Source organism: Rhincodon typus, chromosome 32 (assembly GCF_021869965.1).
Source record: "Rhincodon typus isolate 14 chromosome 32, sRhiTyp1.1, whole genome shotgun sequence".
Classification (NCBI taxonomy): domain Eukaryota; kingdom Metazoa; phylum Chordata; class Chondrichthyes; order Orectolobiformes; family Rhincodontidae; genus Rhincodon; species Rhincodon typus.
The window spans coordinates 6,633,111-6,652,125 of NC_063363.1; the positions used below are offsets into that span (position 1 = coordinate 6,633,111).

Here is a 19,015-nt window from a genome sequence, read left to right on the forward strand (position 1 = left end):
GTGTTCATCCAGCCCTGCACCTTGTTGCATTGATTTTGTGTCTTTTATGTTGGAAAATTTCTCAAACACTTGCACAGGAGCTATTTTAGACACTCAGCCTTTAAAGGAGATTTAGGACAGGTGATTGGAAATCCACTGCCTGGAGACAGGTTCAAATGATGTGCTCAAGAGGGCACTGGATGTTTACTTTGGACAGTAATGCTGATTCAGGGAAAAAGGCAGGACATTGACACAAGACAATAGACCAAGTACAAGCACGATGGGCTGTAATCATTGTGTGGGTGAGTGCTTTTCCAGACTTACTGAGTCTCCTGCGCCAACGCCTGCGATGCACAGATTCTGAGGGGCCCTCTGCTACTGACGTTTCCAACAAGGGCACAGTTTGGGGCTCAGTCGGTTTTGTTGTGAGAGAAGAGTCATCCTTTGATGCCGGTGCTGTCAATTCTGATCCCAGGCTGGGGTCTTGTGCTGTTAGCTGAGGCGATGCTTCCAATCTTGTCTCTGCTAAAATGGGCACACCCAGTGCCTGGAGTTCAATGCATTTAGAGCTCGGAGTGTGGTCTTCTGAAATCTGTGCCGGTGATGCTTCAGATACTGTTGCTTTTATTAAGGGTATATTCTCTCCCTGGGGTTCAGCAGGTTGCACAGTCTTGGAAGGTTCAACGTTCAAATTCTGTAATATTGAAAATTACTCAAAGATAACAGGTCTATATATGTATGTATATATTTATATTTTTTATTTAAAACAGTTTAACAATAACACTTTACATTTGTATAGAACCCATAAAGTGATCAAATTGCGAGATGCTCCAGAGGAGCATTTACATTCTGATACCGAGCCATATTAGGACAGGTGACTGAAAGTTGGCCAAAGTAATTGATTGTACAAATGTATTGAAGGAGGGAGAGAGGCAGATAGGTGAAGAAGCTTAGGGATAGACCTCCAGAGCTTGGACCTCAACAACCAATGTTAGAACAATAAAAAAAAAATTGAGGATGAAGAAGAGAAAACACAGTGTGGAGCTGGAGGAACACAGCAGGCCAGGCAGCGTCAGAGGAAAAAGAAAGTTGACGTTTCAGGTCGGGCCCCTTAAGAAAGGTCCTCTGATGCTGCCTAGCCTGCTGTGTTCCTCCACCTCCAGACTGTGTTATCTCTTACTCCAGCATTTGCAGTTCTTACTATCTCTGATGATGAACAAGACTCGAGATTTGGAGGACAACAGAGGTCCTAGGGAGTTTCTGAGGACTTTAAATTTACTTTGAGCCAATAATTTTTGTTCAGAATATTGCGTCTATATTTACTGGTATTAATTCCTACATTAATATTTCCTATTCAATTTTACCATCTCAGCTGTCATAATATAATTGTAAGCTCTGGGCAATAGTTGGCTCTATAATGTGAGAGTCAAAAGTGTCTCTGAATGCTACTGCCATCTTTTGTGTTGAAACAAACTGAACTTTACAAATGGACTATGAGCATTGCCAAAAAGGTAATTATAAACATTGGCTGTGGTTTGGAGCTTCAGATCCTTCATCACAAAATCCAACTTGACATTCCAGTGCAGTATTGAGTGAGTTGAAGGTGCCGCCTTAAGGTGTTAAACCCAGGTATTGGCTGTCTGTGAGCTAGATATTAAATGGTCCAGTGGTACTACTTAAAAGATGAGGATTGATGTTCTGTGGAACAATATTGATCGTTCAACCAACACCACTAAAACAGACAATTTGGTCTGTTTGTAATTTAGAGTGCCATGTGCACATTGGCTGTGCATTTCCAAAATCACAAGAGTATCTCCAGAAATTCACAGCATCTGTGGAAAGTAAGTGGAGTTAACTTTCTTCAGAACTCTGAACAAGGTCAGAAGGAGGGATGTTCGCTGATGATTGCACAGTGGTCAGCACCATTCACAGCTCCTCAGATACTGAAGCAGTCCATGTTCAAATGCAACCAGATCTGGACAATATCCAAACTTGGGCTGACAAGTGGCAAGGTGACATTTGCATCACAGAAATATCAGGCAATGATCATTTTCAATAAGTGACAATCTAACCACCGCCCCTTGACATTCAATGGTTTCACCATCACTGAATCCCTCACTATCAACATCCTGGGGCTTACTATTGACTTAAAACTAAACTGGACTCACGATATAAACATAGTGGCTACAACAGCAGGTCAGAGGCTAAGAATACAGTGGGGAGTAACTCACCTCCTCACTTGCCCAGAGCCTGTCCACCATCCACAAGTCAGGAGTGTGATGGAATACTCCCCACTTGCCTAGATGAGTGTAGTTCCTACAACACTCAAGAACACTACTCCAGGACAAAGCAGCCCGCTTGATTGGCACTACATCCACAAACATTCAATATCTCCACCTCCAACGCTCAGCAGCAGCAGTGTGTACTATCTACAAGATACACTGCAGAAATTCACCAAGGATCCTTTGATGGCACCTTCCAAACACACAGCCACTTCCATCTAGAAGGACAAGGGCAGCAGATACATGGGAATACCACCACTTGTAAGTTCCCCTCCAAGCCACTCACCATCCAGACTTGGAAATATATTGCTGTTCCTTCACTCTTGGTGGGTCAAAATCCTGAAATTCCATCCCTTGGGGAATTGTGGGCCTACCCACAGGACATGGACTGCAGCAGTTGTAGAAGGCAGCTCACCACCAGCTTCTTAAGGGCAACTAGGGATGGGCAAGAAATGCCAGCAAAGCCCACAACCTACAAGTGAGTAAAATAAAAGATTCCTTTCCCTAAAAGGATATTAGTGAATCAGGTGTGTTTTTGTGACAATTGGCGATCATTCCTTGGTCATTGTTACTGTGACTAACTTTCAATTCCAGACATTGGAAAATGAATTAGCTGAGTTTAAATTGAATGAACTACCATGATAGGATTTAAACTTATGTCACTAGAGCCACAGAGTGGGCCTTTCTGTGGCATTACCTCTATGCTACAATCTTCCCCGGTCCAGACCTTCCCCGACGCTAGCAGAAAGGAGAGTGTGTGAGAAAGTCCCCTGGAATGTGGATGACTCTTGTTCATGGCAAGAACCTTGCATGTGGAGGCTGTTGTGTGGCAGCTACTACAGTACTGCCCGTTCAGGAAAGTCTTCTGCTCTTATAGTATGCCACTGGTGCGATTTAGAGATTAATGATCAACTTGCATTCAGACACACCTACCATGGCCATCAATTCCTGAGGAGAGCTGAATGGTCCAGAGGTAGGGACACTGCCCACTGTGCCACTGTTGGAGACAGGATCTGAGAGGTGGCATTGGAGATCGAGAAAGAGAAGATTATGGGAAGGCGAGGATTACAGAAAGTGGAGAGCGAGGGAAAGAGGAGGAGGGAGGAGGAGGAGACACAGAGCGAGGATCAAGGTAGGGAGAGAAAGAGGGGAATAGAAGGAGAACAGTATAGTGGGAGGGAGAAGGGGAGGGGGGAGAGTCGTAGAATTCTCATCCTGAAGGAAAGAAATAATTTTTATAGCGCCGAGTATTCTCAAGTAGTTTCATTAATGTTTAAGTTCTTCTGCTCTCACATCCAAATCAATATTCAGGCTGACACATGTTCACAACCATCAAGGTGAGACTTCCACATGATGGCAAGCCCACTCAATACAAGAGCTTTGTTCACTGGTACCTGGGGTTAGTTTCTGCAATGACTGTTACATTGGAAGGGAAAGGATTGGTTTCGGATCCTCAGGCAAGAGGCAGACGTGGCGACTTGCAAACAGGGTGTGCCTGTTAAACAATAATGCCCATACTCTTGCATGAAACTTCAGCATTTCATCTGCCTGTCAAACACAGCTTTGCATTTATATATTAACATGGTGGAAGACTCCCAAGTGTTTGTCACGCTATCGATGACAGTTTAAATGCAGAGAACATATACTATGGAAACAGGCCATTTGGCCCTCATATTCTATGCTGGTGTCTATGCCTATGTCACTGCCTGGAAATGTGTTAGAGACAGAAAGCCCCATGAATGTTAAGAAGTTAAAATCTACAATGGTGATGCCAAGAGATACAAGGCGATGGACTAAGTGCTGGAAAATGGGATTAGAATAGGTAGGTGCTTGCTGTTGACGCAATTGATGGGCTGAAGGGCTTTTTTGTGGGTGTAGACATCTGTGATTCCATGCTTCACACAAGCCCCCTCCGCCCAACTTCATCTCATCCTATCAACATTTTTTTTTGGATTCTTTTCTCTCTTATACGCTTCTCTGGTTTCCCTTTAAATGTTTCAATGTTATTCATCACAATGTGCTCGGAAGCTTCACATTCCAACCATTAACTGCATGATAACCTTAAGGCAATACCAAGTGAACAATGATATTGATACATGCCATGCTTCAACAAGCTAAAGTAAAAGAACATTTAGAAATATTGGGTTGAATGCCTGCAATGACTTGAAAAGGACATTGTTAGTCTATGAACCGTGTAACAGAGAGATGCAGAAACCATTTGTTCTGTAGAATCTGCTAAAGTTCTAACAAGTGAAAATAAACTCACAAGATGCTGATGATTTGGGAACATATTGAAAGATACCAACAAGATTCAGCAAAATCAGTCCCCGAGATAATCTGCAAAGGATCGGTGCGAAAGTCACTAATGTGCTGTGCTTATATCCATTGATCTTTGTCTGGGAAACTAATGCGTCATGAGTATGGTAAACAGAAACGTTTGCATTAATATCACACTTTTCAACAGCTTTTGAAAATTGATAGCACTTTATAACCAATTAAGTACTTCTGAAGTGTAGGCATTGTTCTAATGTAGGAGCCATGGCAGTCAACTTGCACATAGCAAGATCCCAGAAAGGGCAACATGATATTTACTTTTAGGGATAAATCTTGGCCAGGATACGACCCCTCTTTGAAATGGTCCCATGGGAATCAAATAGCCTTAACACCTCATCGCAAAATAGAGACAGGGGTAGAGAAAGAGAGCACACAGCACTTCCTTAACACTGCAGTGGAAGTAGCGGCTTAGAATTTGTGTTTGGGTAGTGGGGCCTAAATGCACTTGGTTCCCAATAAAGAATGGTACCCACTGGGACACATTTGATACCTTCAGCTTTCAACATAATTCCAATGTAATTCCGTAAATGCATAATATGTTGCAGCATTTGAAAAAAATAGAGCAGTTTGACAGTTTGGGTACAAGACTCTTATGAGATTGTAGAATGAATGTAGATGTACAATTGGTGAATCAGGTCCTTATGAAGCATTAGGTTATTTGTTCTCCTTCAGGTGTTGGCTATCCAACAGTGTACATTCAATATTTTCCACCAAAATTCCAATAAAGATATTTAAAAAAAGATAACATAATAAACAGTGATTTAAATTCCTAGTTTGTGAATCTTACCATAATTGAAGGTTTTCAGCACATACGACTCATGACTGTCAGTGTCTCGTGTTTCGGAGCTTGGTTTTAGACTAAGTGCACAGCTCGATGACACACAGAGATGCTGCAATCAGATGAGCTCTGCTTTAATACAGCGATCGCAAAAGTTAGTCAGCCGGTAAAACCAGTTGCCCAATGTCACTGCTGCAGACAAGTTCCATAAATATATTTGAACTGTTGCTGGGCAACAAATAAATTTTCTTTTAACAAAGCAGGTTGCTATCACTGCGGTAATGTCACTGGGCCAGTAACCCAGAGTCCCAGATTAATGGTTTGGGGACTTGGGTTTAATTCCCACTATAGCATTTAGTGGTTCAATTGAATAGATTAAGATTTGATAGCTAGGAATGAAGGTAGGCCATTTGGTCCCTTGATTTTGCTTCATCATTCTAGTTCACGGCTGATCATTTACCTTATTGCCACTTTCCTGTGTTATCCTCATATACCTTAATGCCATTAGTATCTAGAAACCCTTGAAGATATTATTGACTGAGTTTCCACAGCCCTCTGTGGGAGAGAACGGCAAAGGCTCACAACCTGCCTGAGGATAAAATTTCTCCTCATCTCGGTCATAAATGGCCTGTATTTGGAGACTGTACCCCCGGTACAAGACCCCTGAACCAGGGGAAGAATTATTTCTGCATCGAGCTCATTAAGAACATTTGTAAGTTTCAACTAGATCATTTCTCATTCTTTGAAACACTAAAGAATGCAGGGCCGGTCTCCTCAAACTCTCCTCATAGAACAATCTTGCCACCTCAGGAATCAGTCTGATGAACCTTTGGTCAATTCTCTTTATGGTAGGTCTATCATTCTTTAGGTAATGGGACCAAAGGAACATGTAATACTCCAGGTGTGGTCATACTAAGGTTCCATGTAATTGAAGTAAGACATCCTTACTTTTGTATTTTGCTTATGATAAAGGCCAGCGTACCATTTGTCTTCCTGATTGCTTGTTGCACCTGCATGCCAGCTTTCAGTGACCCAAGAACAAGGAGACCCAGCCTATTTTGGACATCAAAAGCTCGGGAGTAGGCCATTCAGCCCCTGAAGCCTGAAGGAATTTACTACAATCGAACATTTTAATGCCTTTTATTCACAGTATCCTCAGAATCTTTTACAATATTGGTAAACAGAAATCTACCGATCTCTATCTTAAATAAACTCCAAGATTGAGCTTCCACAGCCCTGTAGATGTTGGTGTGTAGATGAAAGCATCAAACCTCCTAGCTCAGCGAACACACCAACATCGACAGCCAGCACCCGAGCTACAAATCATCACTCAAGCCCTTCCACAGGCCTCTGGGGTAGAGAATTCCAAAGATTCACAACCCTGTGATGAAAACTATCTTTCTTTATCTTGGTCCTAAGTAGTACACCCCCCTTATTCTTAATCTGAGCTCCCAGCTCTAGACTCCCCATGCAGGGGAAACATCTTACCTACATCGACACTCTCATCCCCTCACCCCTCCCAGATAACCCATGACCCTCAATCCCAAACTCTTGTTGGACTCCCGTCCTGCAGCAGTGACAGAAAGTCGCAAAATCCCATTACCTTCTTGACCCACTGCAGTCCAGTTAGCGATACCTCCTGCATGTCTGTCTGTCTAGGTCATGTAGTATGTTCATGACTCCCACATGCTGTAGGATGTTATTCCACTTGGCCAAGCTGCCCTCCCAGAAACTTACTGTTGGCCTTTTTACTATAATCTGGAGATAAGAAAGTAGAATTACTCACTTTTCAACTCATTCTCCTGTGCCTTTATGGCAGGTACTTAAGAGATATCTAAGGTTAGTCTCAGAAATGGTGGCCATGAAAACTTCAATTAACCTGGTTCCATTTTGTTCTTTCAAGACTAGCAATTATTGCCCATCCCAAACTGCCTTTGAGAAAGCGATGGTGCACTGTCTTCTCAAACATTTGATATGGTGTATGTACGACCACAGTGTTGTAAAGGATGGCGTTCCAGGACATTGATCCGGTAACAGTGAAGGAACAGTGATATTGTTCTATGTTATCATACGTGTGGGTATTCCCATACACCGCCTGACCTTTCCTTTCCAGGGGTGGTAGTGGTCAAAGATATGGGAAGTTGTGTTGAAGAAGCCTTGGTGGAGCTGTCTTGTAGATGGTATACAGGGCTGCTGCCATGGGTTGGCACTGAAGGGAGCAAATGTGCATGGTGGTGGATGGAATGCTAATCGAGCAAGATGCTTTGTCCTGCAGAGGGTTGTTTCAGTTGCACCCAACCAGGGAATTGCTAGTGAGTCAGGAATTTGAGTTACTTATTGCAGAATTCCTACGCTTGGCCTTGTTTTTGCAGTCACAGCATATATTTAACAGTTAAGAAGCATTTAGATGTGCTATTACAATGCCAAGGCATACAAGGCTACAGGCCAAGTCTGCAAAATTGAATTAGAATAGTTAGGTGCCTGTTTTTGACCAGTGCAGACTTGATAGGGTGACAGGTCTTTTCCTCTGCTGAAGACCCTTATGACTCTGTGACTCTATGATGCTATGTGGGGGAGTCCAGTTCAGTTTATGGTTGATAGTAACCTCCAGAACATTGATAGTGGAGGATTCAGCGACAGTAATGCCATTGAACATCAAGGGGTAATGGTTAGATTCTCTTTGGCGTATGAGGTCAGTAAGGTGTGTAAAAATGGAGGTAAGATACATTCTAGCTCATTGAAATCCTGGCAACATATATCCCTCAATCAATATCACAAAAAGAGCTTGCCTGATTATTGACACATGCTGTTTTTGGGAGCTTGCCGCGTGTAAATTGATTGCTATGCTCTTTACATTGCAACAGTGACTACAGTTCAACAATGCACTTGATTGTCTATGAAGGACTTTGTAATGTTTGGCGATCATGGAAGGTGCTATGTAATTATAAATCTTTCCTTCGATGGAATAGGCAGCTGCTGATCTGACCAACTTTCAGCCTGTCCTATATATTTTAATGTGAATTCTCTGAATGTGTCAGACAATGGCAATCCGTGATTTCTTTCTCTGCTTGTTGATTCTTTTGTGTGAAGCTGATGAGTTCTGAACCCCTCTAGAATTGTATCGTATCTTCCAGGAATCAAAGATTAATGTTCTCGTTACTGTTCTTTCACAGTGAATCGTGAGCGTCCAGAATACGTTGCCTGAGCGTGTAGTAGAGGCAGGTTCAATTAAGGCCTTCAAAAGGGAATTTGGCTGTGATTTGAAAGGGAACAATGGGTAGGGAAGAAAGCAGGAGGATGTCAGTAAGTGAAATACTCATTTGAACAGCAGGCACAGATACAGTGTGTTTAATGGTCGCCTTCCGCACTATAATAATTCTGATTTTGTCATTGATTCTGCTTTTAACAACCTTTGAAAAGAAATTAAGAAAAACTCTTCTTATTTGCTTTTGATTATTCTCTTTTGCCTACAATACATATGGGATAAGGGGTGAGGATGTAAGTGGTGTTTGATGGATAATTAATCTGTATCATCTATTCTGGTAAGGAGAATCTGTGCTTTCCTATAGTGTGTGAAGGTGGGGGGAGTGTGAGAATGATTAGACACCCAACTGAAGCAGAGTGAGGTGGCAAGACACTTCTGTGACAAGACCTCCAGAAATATACCTCATATCCAGCCTTTTAAAAACAGAAAAAAGAAACAAAGTGGGTGATTTTCTGGTAAGTTTGAAGGTTTTGTTCTCCACTGACCTGACCTTATGTAGTTTCCACAAGCCCGCCAGCAAAATATGATCATTAAACTTAGCAACATGTACTTTGCATTGGCCACTCCTTTAAGCTAGAGTTAATTTTGGACCAGTAATTTTAATTTTAATGATGATTCTGTGCCTGTATCTTAAGGAGATAACGACTTCAGGATTTAAAGAATAATGAGCCAATATTGTAAAATAATGTCAGAGATGTTGAAAGCAATCATTGCTTCATTTAACAGGTGACAACACTATCTACTTTACTGCTGCACTCACCTTGTACAGACTCAGATGATCAATAGACAGAACAGAAAGTAGAGACTAGAGATAGGTAATGATTGCTGAAAGTAATCATACAGGTGCAGCAGGTGATGAAGATGATAATAGTATGTTGGCATTCACAATGAGAGGACTCGAGTACAGGAGCAGGGATGTCTTGCTGCACTTGTATAGGACCTTGGTGAGACCACACCTGGAGTATTGTGTGCAGTTTTGATCTCTCTGGAGGAAGGATTTTCTAGTTATGGAGGGAGTACAATGAAGATTTACCAGACTGATTCCTGGGATGGCAGGACTGACTCATGGAGACACTGGATGGATTAGGATTATATTTACTGGAGTTTGAAAGAATGAGGGGAGCATATCATAGGAACCTATAAAATTCTTACAGGACTAGACAAGTTAAACACTAGAAGGATATTCCTGATGACTGGGCAGTCCAGAACCAGGGATAACCCTTTTGGGATGGTCATTTAGGAGAGAGATTGAGGAGAAATGTCTTCACCCAGACAGCGGTGAATCTGTAGAATTCTCTGCCATAGAAAGTGGTTGAGGCCAAAACATTGAATGTTTTCAAGAAGGAATTAGATACAGTTCTTAGGGCTAAAGGGATCAAAGGGTATAGGGAGAAAGCGGAAACAGGGGACTGAGTTGGATGTTTATCCATGATCATTTTGTAGGGTCTAATGGCCTACTCCTACTCCATATGTTTCTATGCACTGGGAGAGGCTCCAATTTTCTTTCTAATAGATGGCTGATCAGGAATCCCTCCCACACTTACCAGCTCTGCACATGTTGGTAGGATTTATAGAAGTTGATCATCAACCTGTTTGGCTATGCTATGATTGTATTTTCTGTAGCCATCAAGCTGTGGAGTGGGACCCAAACCTGGAGTTTTGGCTCTGGGGCAGGAATGCTGCCCCCTGCACTGTAAGGCCCCCCCCCCCCCAGGACTGCTCTGTAATTCTGTCACATTGAATGTGGCTCCTGTTTGTGATTGTGATGGTTGTTAGCGATAGTGAGATTTACTGGTACAAGACCATAAGAGGTAGGAGTAGGAGTAGGCCATTTGGCCCATTGAGTTAGCTCCATCACTCAATGCAATCATGGCCGACCTGATAACCCTCAACTTCACTTTTGGCCTTTTTCCCCTGTGAGTGGAGAATGAAAGAGTTGAGCTGTGATTGAGAAATATTCCCATGCCAGGCACTATTGGCAGCCTATTCACCTCTGGGCATTGATCATTGCTGCTGCTTTGCTGTATCTCACCTACACAAATCCAAATCACTCTCAAAGATATTCAGTCTTATGCTTGAAGGCAAGTTTGTTTGTAGGGCTTAAGGTGGGTTTCTGCAATTAGAAACACACTATGTGTGTGCCCCTAGTGAAAGGCTTGTTTCCTTTGATCCTGTTTTGTCATTGAGTTAAAAGCACCTGAAAAAGACATGAAATAAGTCTGTGTAGGTCACTTGATTGCAAGTCATTAAATTGTGGAGGCATTAGGATTAGTAATTTCAGCATGATGGTCCTCCTACTCTTGGTGTAGATATTAGTCAGAAGTACCCTCCTTGAAATAAATGTAATTAGCTGCCACAGCATTCCAGTGCTAACAATAATATGTCCATAACCTTATTTATCAAAAAGCCTTTGGGGAACAAATTATAGAACTTCAGTCACAGGAAGCAGCATCATCTACACTGAGGTGACATATTTTCTCAACCTGTTCAAAGATGTTATTACTCATTTCATAGAATCCACACCATGGGATTAAGCCAATTGGTCTGTGGTGGAGTTTAGAGTCCTTATCCCATTGAAAAGGTTTAAGTCACCATTGTCCTACCAAACTATAGGGCTGTTCTCATTAGCAAGACAATTGATGATAGTTTAACCTGAGCTTCACCATGCCTGAGATGAGGGAAAGGTTAAGAAGGAGTTCTTCATGGTAACCTCATCTGCTGCAGAAATTGAACCCACACTGTTGGCATTACTCTGCATCACGAACCAACCAACTAATCTAACCAACCCACTAACCCCTTCATTTAGCCTTATCAGCAGACACTTAAACATCTCTTTCATGGTGTGAGGAGGGAGGAAGGAAGATGTGGCAGGAGAGCAGAGAGAGGGATGTATGGGGTGGGGGGAGATGTGTGTGTCTGGGGAGAGAAGGAAATGTGGCCAAGGGAGAGTAGAAAGGTATAGAGGGAAGTGGGGGAGGTATTGTGTTGTATCTCACAGAAAGTACATCTTTAAGACATACTAATCACATCCTCATTGTATCTTAACATGTGACCTGAATTTATAAAGATCTCATTCTCCATCTTAGCATAGGACTACTTGAAGCATGACAATTGAAAGCTTGCTGCCCTATTGTAATCGAACAGTCTGACGATAAAACAGACACTTACGTGCCTGTGAATGCAATAATTATATGTAATAGGTAGTTGTAAAATTTGACTGTTGAATTCTTCAATATTATGATATTCACACCTAATTTCTTATCTTATGAGGAATAACGTAAGCATTGCCAGAAAACAACAGGCTGCAGGCAACTTAATCAGAAGGGAACGATTTGAGAAGGGCAGGTTACAGGAGAAAGGGAGCTGGGTAGGAATGAAGGAGGACATGAAGGGGCAATGGCAGCTAACTTTTTTTAACCTCTTTCCCAAAGCTAACAAGGTCATGTACATCATTTTAAAGCCTTTAAATTAAATTGTGATAATCAAGTGGATATTAAATACGAATTTATCTATCGCACAGCTCCCATGTAATAGTTGAAAGCAGTTCTGAATCTAACTCCATTTACCATGCTTCAATTTGGCTGAATATAGGAAAGATGTTGTGAAACTTGAAAGAGTTCGGAAAAGATTTATCAGGATGTTGCCAGGGTTGGAGGGTTTGAGCTACAGGGAGGCTGAATAGGCTGGGGCTATTTTCCCTGCAACATTGGAGGCTGAGGGGTGACTTTTATGGAAGGCTACAAAATCATGAGGGGCATAGATAGGGTGAATAGCCAAGGTCTCCTCCCCAGGTAGGGGAGTCCAAAGCTAGAGGGCATAGGTTTAAGGTGAGATGGGAAAGATTAAAAGAGACAAAAATAGAAATTGCTCAAAAACCAAAAGAATTGCGGGTGCTAAAAATCAGACAAAAGTAGAAATTGCTGGTAAAGCTCAGCAGGTCTGACAGCATCTGTGGACAGGCTTTACCAGCACTTTCCATTTTTGGCTGATTTTTAGCACCCGCAATTCTTTTGGTTTTGTTTAAGATTTAACAGGGATCTGAAGAACAACTTTTTCATGCAGTGGGTGGTGCATGTGTGGAATGAGCTGCCAGAGGAAGTGGGTACAATTACAACATTTAAAAGACATCTGGATGGCTATAAGAATAGGAAGGGAGGGATCTGGCCCAAATGCAATGAGATTAATTTAGGATACCTGGTCAGCATCGAAGAGTTGGATCGAAGGGTCTCTTTCTATGCTATACATCTCTATGACTATGAATCTTTGTCTGAAGGATAAAGGATTTCTAGACTTTTGTTCACTGCTTTGGGGTCAAAGTCTACAAACAGTTAATTTTTCTATGGAAGCCCAAAGGTTTCACTGACTCATGAAAAAGGCTGACGAAAGGTTTCTTTTCGAAACGTTGACTTTCCTATTCCTTGGATGCCATCTGACCTGCTGTACTTTTCCAGCCTCACACAATCTTTATAGGACCTTGGTTTTGAATCAAAACCTTAACTTTACAATCAAATTTGCGTGGGGGTGTGTTTGGGTGGGATAACACACTGGCTATGAGAGAAAGGAATATAAAGTCGAGAGATTTTGCTAAAACTAGACAAAGTACATGTCAGACCACAGCTGGAATACTGCGAAACGTTTTCAGCCCCTTCTCTAATGTACGATATATTAACGTTGGAGACAGTCTGGAGAAGGTTCATTATGCTCACTCCAATATGGGGAGGACTGTCTTATCAGGAGATGTTGAGTAGGTTGGCCAGGTACTTACTGGAATTCAGAAAAGAGAGGCAGCCTCACTGAAACATTCTTAGGGAACTTGACAAGGTAGATACAAAGAGGTTTCTCCTCGTGGGAGAGACTAGGATCAACAGGTACAAACTCAGAATAACATGTCATAGATTTAAGATAGAGATGGAGAGGAATTTCCTCTGAGGGGAGTACATTAGTAGAATTCTTTACAGCAGAAGATTGTCAAGTGTATTCGAGACTGAGATAGATTTTTAATCAGTAAGGGAAATCAAGAAAAGCAGGAAAGTGGAGTGAGGATTATCAAATCAGAGTAATGGCAAAGTGGATTTGATGGGCTGAATGGCCTCCTTCTGGTCCTACATTTTATAGTCTTATTGTCAATTTTTGGAACATCACCCAATGGCTAATTAGGCAATTAAAAGTCAAATGGCACATTCACTGTTCAATTAAAGATGGGAGGTGGGCAATTAAAGTTGGAGAGCCAATAAGTCCTTGAGCTGAGTGGTTTGCTCAGCCATTTCAGAGAGCAGTTAAGAGTCAGTCATGTCACTTTGGGCCTGGAGTCACACGTAGGCCAGACCAGGTAAGAACAGCAGATTTCATTCACTAAAGGACATTAGTCAACCAGATGGATTTTCACAACAATCAACAATAATTTCATGGTCACTGTTACTGACACCAGCTTTCACTTCCATATTTGTTAATTAATTGAATTTGAATTTCACAAGCTTCCATAGCAGAATTTGTATCTTTGTTCCCTGAGCATTAGCCTAAGCTTACTAGATTATTAGTTCAGTACAAATATTCTGGTGTTACCAGCAACACCAATATCACATTAACAAATACATTTTCAAAAAAATGTATTACTACACCACCATTATTGCAGAAGGAATGGACAAATCCCACTCTTGCAAAGCCTTAGAAAAGACTAAGGCTGCGACATAGTTGTCTCACAAACTGTTTCAGTCCTAAACCTCACCTTCTGTTCTCCAGGCATATTGTCTACTAGCTCAGACTACAGCTTGTCACTAAATATTTTAAGACATAGCCAATCATCAAGCAACAAAGTTATTGTAATCCTAATGCAAGGCTCTTGTGGTGTAGTGATAGTGTCCCTACCTCTGACCCAGGATCAATTCCCTCTTACTCCAGAAGTCTGTCATAACATGACTGAAAGGGTAGAGTAGAAAATATAAAGTAACCTACTGATAATCTAACAACATACAGTGCCACTCTATGGCTACATTTCTAATTAAATGATATTTTTGTTGTATTTACCTGCACAGCTGCATGCATTGTGGGCTGGATCAGATGCAACAGAGGTCTTGCATTCATCATTGGTAATAACTGCAGTGGATCTCCCAGCTTTCATCTACTCCAGTTTGGAAAAGAAAATTAGAAGCCAGTGGCTGAGTGCATAAAAGGCCTCAAACCTGACCACTTTGCATTAATTTGAAAGGAAGGGCAACATTCTACTTTGAAAACATAACCACCCTGCAGCAGAACAGAGAAAGATGACTTGCTGTGTCAATCTGACCTGTACTCTCTCCCAGATGTCCTCATGCACTGTTCCAGTCAGTTACAAACTTCCAATAGTAAAGAAGGATGATTGGAAACCTTACAATTGAGCAAGTGGTCAAGATGTAATCTAAGCTGCACATCCTCAGCTGTTGTGGAAATAGCAGAGAGAGAGATGTTTACTTATATAGAGATGAGGTAATTACATGATTAGCTCGAGGGACGAGCCCTGCCATGTGTTTCTAATAGCTGCAAGTTGTTTGCTGTAGATATGACCTTTTTTACATAGTCCCATAATATTTAACCCGGAGATATTTTGTTTCGGCCTCCACATCACTAATCTAGTATTTTGTATGATTAGTGGAATTATCTACAAAATGTACTGAAGGTGAACAGGATGACTTGACTCTGCTACTTGTTTGTCACAAGTCCCATGGTATCAACACAGTTTGGACTTTAATCAGTTCAACAGTAACTGCAGTATTGCAACTTTGAACTCTCAAACCTCCATTTACAACACTGTTTCTTCTTGAGAAACACTGCTTCTTGCTCTGTCAAGCTATGACTTTGCTCCCTCTGTACAGATATACACAGGAGCAATACCAGACATTGCTTAAACTGAGATGCATACCCGGGTAAAGTGCAACAGTGAACTACATGCATGCTAAAAAGTGAAAAAAACCTTCAAAAAATGGAGCAAAGAGATCCCTCAACCAAAGGATCAGATCAGAGCTCCGCAGTCCTGCTACAAACAGCTGTGAATGGTGGGGGACATTTAAATAACTAATGAAAGAAAGGAGTTTCCAAACAAAATTTTGTGTCCTTTATGATGGGGATCCCAACATATCAGTGCAAAAGACCAGGCTGAACCAATTGCAACCATTGTCTACCTGAAGTGCAAAAGGAATGATTAATCTTGGCCTTCTCCTGGAGTGTCCATCATCAAGGATACCATTCTTCAGCCAATCAGATTGATGTTACATGACATCAAGAAATGGCTGAAGAAACTGAACACAGAAAATGTCTACGGATCCTGGCAAGATCCCAGCATTAGTACTGAAGATTTGTGCTCCAGGACTTGCTATGCCCCTAGTCAAGCTGTTCCAGTATGGCTACAACTCTGGCATTTACACTACGAAGTGGGAAAATTGCTTAGATGTGTCCTGTCCACAAAAAAACTGTACAAATCCAATTTGGTCACTTATCAACCCATCAATTTACCCTTGATCATCAGCGGAATAACAGAAATAGTTGTCAATCGTGCTACTAATCGGCACCTACGCACCAATAACTTGCTCACTGATGTTCAGTATGGGTTCCACCAGGGTCACCTGACTCCTGATCTTATTATTGCACTAGTCCAATATGGCAAAATGATTGAATTACAGAGGTCAGGTGAAATTGACACTCCTTGACTTTAAGGCACCATTTTGATCGAGTGAGGTTGAAGTTAATCAATATTGAGGAGAACCTCTTCACTTTTCAGAGTCATACCTAGTATAAAGGAAGATGATTTTGTTGTTGAACATCAATCATTTTAGCCTCAAAACACCACTACAGCAGTTGCTCACTGTCTTAGGTTCAACCATCTTCATCTGTTTCATTAATGACCTTCCCTCCATCATAAAGTCAGAAATGGGAATATTTGCTGATGACTGCATAGTATTTGATTCCACTTGCAACTTCTCAGATACTCAAGTTGTCCATTCCTCCCTGCAGCAACATCTAGATAACATTTAGGCAGGATTGGTAAGTGACAAATACACAGGAAAGAGGAGCCTATGTAACGACCCATCTTCAACAAGAGGGAAGGTAACCATCATCTCTTGACCTTCAATGGCATTACCGTTGCTGAATCCACCACTATCAATAGAATTAGACAGAAACCTAACTGGGCTGGCCATATAAATAACATGGCTAGGAGAATAGGTCAGAAGTTCTGAGGTGAATTATTCAACTGACTCTACAAAGCCTTTCCCCCCATCTGCAAGGCACAAGTCAGGACTTGGATGGAATACTTTCTACTTGCCTGGATGGGTGCAGCTCCAACAACACTTGAGAAGCTTGACATCAACCAGGTCAAAGCATCTCTCTTGAGAACACCCCTTTCACAAGATGCACAACATAATTCATCAAGCCTCCTTTGATAGCACCTTCAAAATATGCGACGTCTGTTTCCATGCTGCGTGACTCTGTGAGTATCTATGAGTATCTAAAAGAACAAGAGTAACAGATACATGGGATTACCGCCACTTGCAAGTTCGCCTCCAAGCCACTCACCATCCTGTGTTCTGAGGAAGAGACACCGGACCCGAAATGTTAACTCTGATTTCTCTTCACAGATGCTGCCAGACCTGCTGAGATTTTCCAACAATTTCCATTTTTGTTTCTGATTTCCAGCATCTGCAGTTCCTTTTGGTTATTTTTCCCTCACTGTCCCGGCCTGGAACCATATTATTGCTCCTTCATTGTTTGCTTTGATGTCCTACCCGGGCAGTGACAAAGTCTTAAAAAATCCAGGAAGCCTCTGTTTGTGAAATTTATGCCAAAGGTAATATTTTTGAGCTCAGATTGTCTGTCTGCAGCTAATCAAATGGAAAGCTTGGCTAGGATGTGTGAGCAGGAATCTACAGTCAGGGACATTTGAGGACTGACCCCAGCTAATGAGAGCTGATGAGGTCTTAGATCAGAAGGGAAGAGGTTGACAGCTTCCTGGATGCAGCGAGATGGTGGAGTGGAGGCTGAGATCAGGATGATTTGATCACTTTGGTGGATCCAGCTGCTCCCACCTCCCTTTCCCTGCCGCACTTCCCAGCCTCTGGAAAACTCGTGCAATGCCTGAAAATCTTTAAATTGCCTGTCCACAGTGAGACACTCACTCACATATTTGATGCCCTTATAAATTGTGTGTTGCATGTTTACAGTCATCCTTCCCAGATATAATCCTTAAAAATGCCAACCACGTTGAGCAGCACGGTGGCTCAGTGGTTAGCACTGCTGCCACACAGCGCCAGGGACTTGTGTTCAATACCACCCTCAGGTGACTGTGTGGAGTTTGCACGTTCTCCCTGTGTCTGTGTGTATTTCCTCTGGGTGCTCTGATTTCCTCCCACAGCCCAAAGGTATGTAGGTTAGGTGGATTGGCCATGCTAAATTGCCCATAGTGTCCACGGATGTGCAGGCTAGTTGGGAGAGCTGTGGGAAATGCAGAGTTACAGGGATAGGGTAGGGGGATGGGCCTGGGAGGGATGCTGTTCGGATGGTTGGTGTGGACTGAATGTCTGGCTTCCTCTCTGCAGGGATTCTATGATTCTTCTGTGTCCTGCTTGGGATGGGGTGGGAGCAAGTCACAATTTAGTCACAATTCTGGGCCTCTTCCAGTGTCACAATGATGCCACCCGGAAACTGGAGGAGCAGCACCTCATATTCCACCTCGGGAGCCTACAGCCCAATGGCCTAAATGTGGATTTTACCTGTTTCAAAATCTCCCCACCCCCGGCCTCATCCCGTGACCAACCCTCCCTCTCATCCCCGCCTCCTTGACAACCAGTCCATCTTTTCTCCCACCTATCCACCCCTCCCACCTCACTGACTAATCCCCACCACTGCCTACCTGCTATCACCATCCCACCTACCTTCCCCAGCCCCACCCTTCCTCTCTCTGTTTATTTCTGAGCTCCATTCCCCCTCCCCCCATTTCTGAAGAAGGGTCCCGACCCGAAACGTCAACTTTCCTGCTCCTCTGATGCTGCCTGGCCTGCTGCGTTCCTCCAACTCCACACTGTGTTATCACAATTTAGGACTCCTTTGTTTAAAAACATTTGTAACTTTTCCTGTTCAATTTTCTTTTGTAAAATGGCCTGTAAGTTGGATAGAGTCCTGCTTCACGCAATGATTAAGGAGTTTCCACAGCCTGTGGAAGGCTCTGTCTGATTGACACTTTAATATAGCTCCACGATCCCAGGGGAATGAACATGATTTGATTTGAATCCAAAAACAGTAAAGCAGAGCTGTGGTGCCACAGTCATCTACACATTTCACTCATTTGTTCCATATTGGATTAATGTGATACAATTAAAATTCTTTGGACAGTTAGCAGCTGTGTTCGTGATC

The 19,015-nt window shown here is 42.3% G+C and overlaps 1 protein-coding gene and 1 long non-coding RNA gene across 2 annotated transcripts in view; both read right to left on the reverse strand.

Annotated features, from left to right (window-relative positions):
- LOC109911808 (transmembrane protease serine 5-like) overlaps nt 1-5,484 on the reverse strand; it is a 37,353-nt gene extending 31,869 nt beyond the window's left edge. The window contains exons 1-2 of the mRNA XM_048615506.1: nt 5,383-5,484; nt 304-673 (exon numbers count right to left, since the gene is read on the reverse strand). Of these exons, the coding sequence (XP_048471463.1) occupies nt 304-673; nt 5,383-5,385 (373 nt within the window). The 5' untranslated portion in view covers nt 5,386-5,484. The remainder of the gene's footprint in view (nt 1-303; nt 674-5,382) is intronic.
- A 2,838-nt stretch (nt 5,485-8,322) lies between these two features.
- LOC125486744 lies at nt 8,323-15,046 on the reverse strand. The gene is made up of 2 exons (XR_007265372.1): nt 14,663-15,046; nt 8,323-8,626 (listed from the first exon to the last, which is right to left on the reverse strand). It is a non-coding gene; the product is annotated as an uncharacterized LOC125486744 (long non-coding RNA).
- Nucleotides 15,047-19,015: the final 3,969 nt, after the last annotated feature.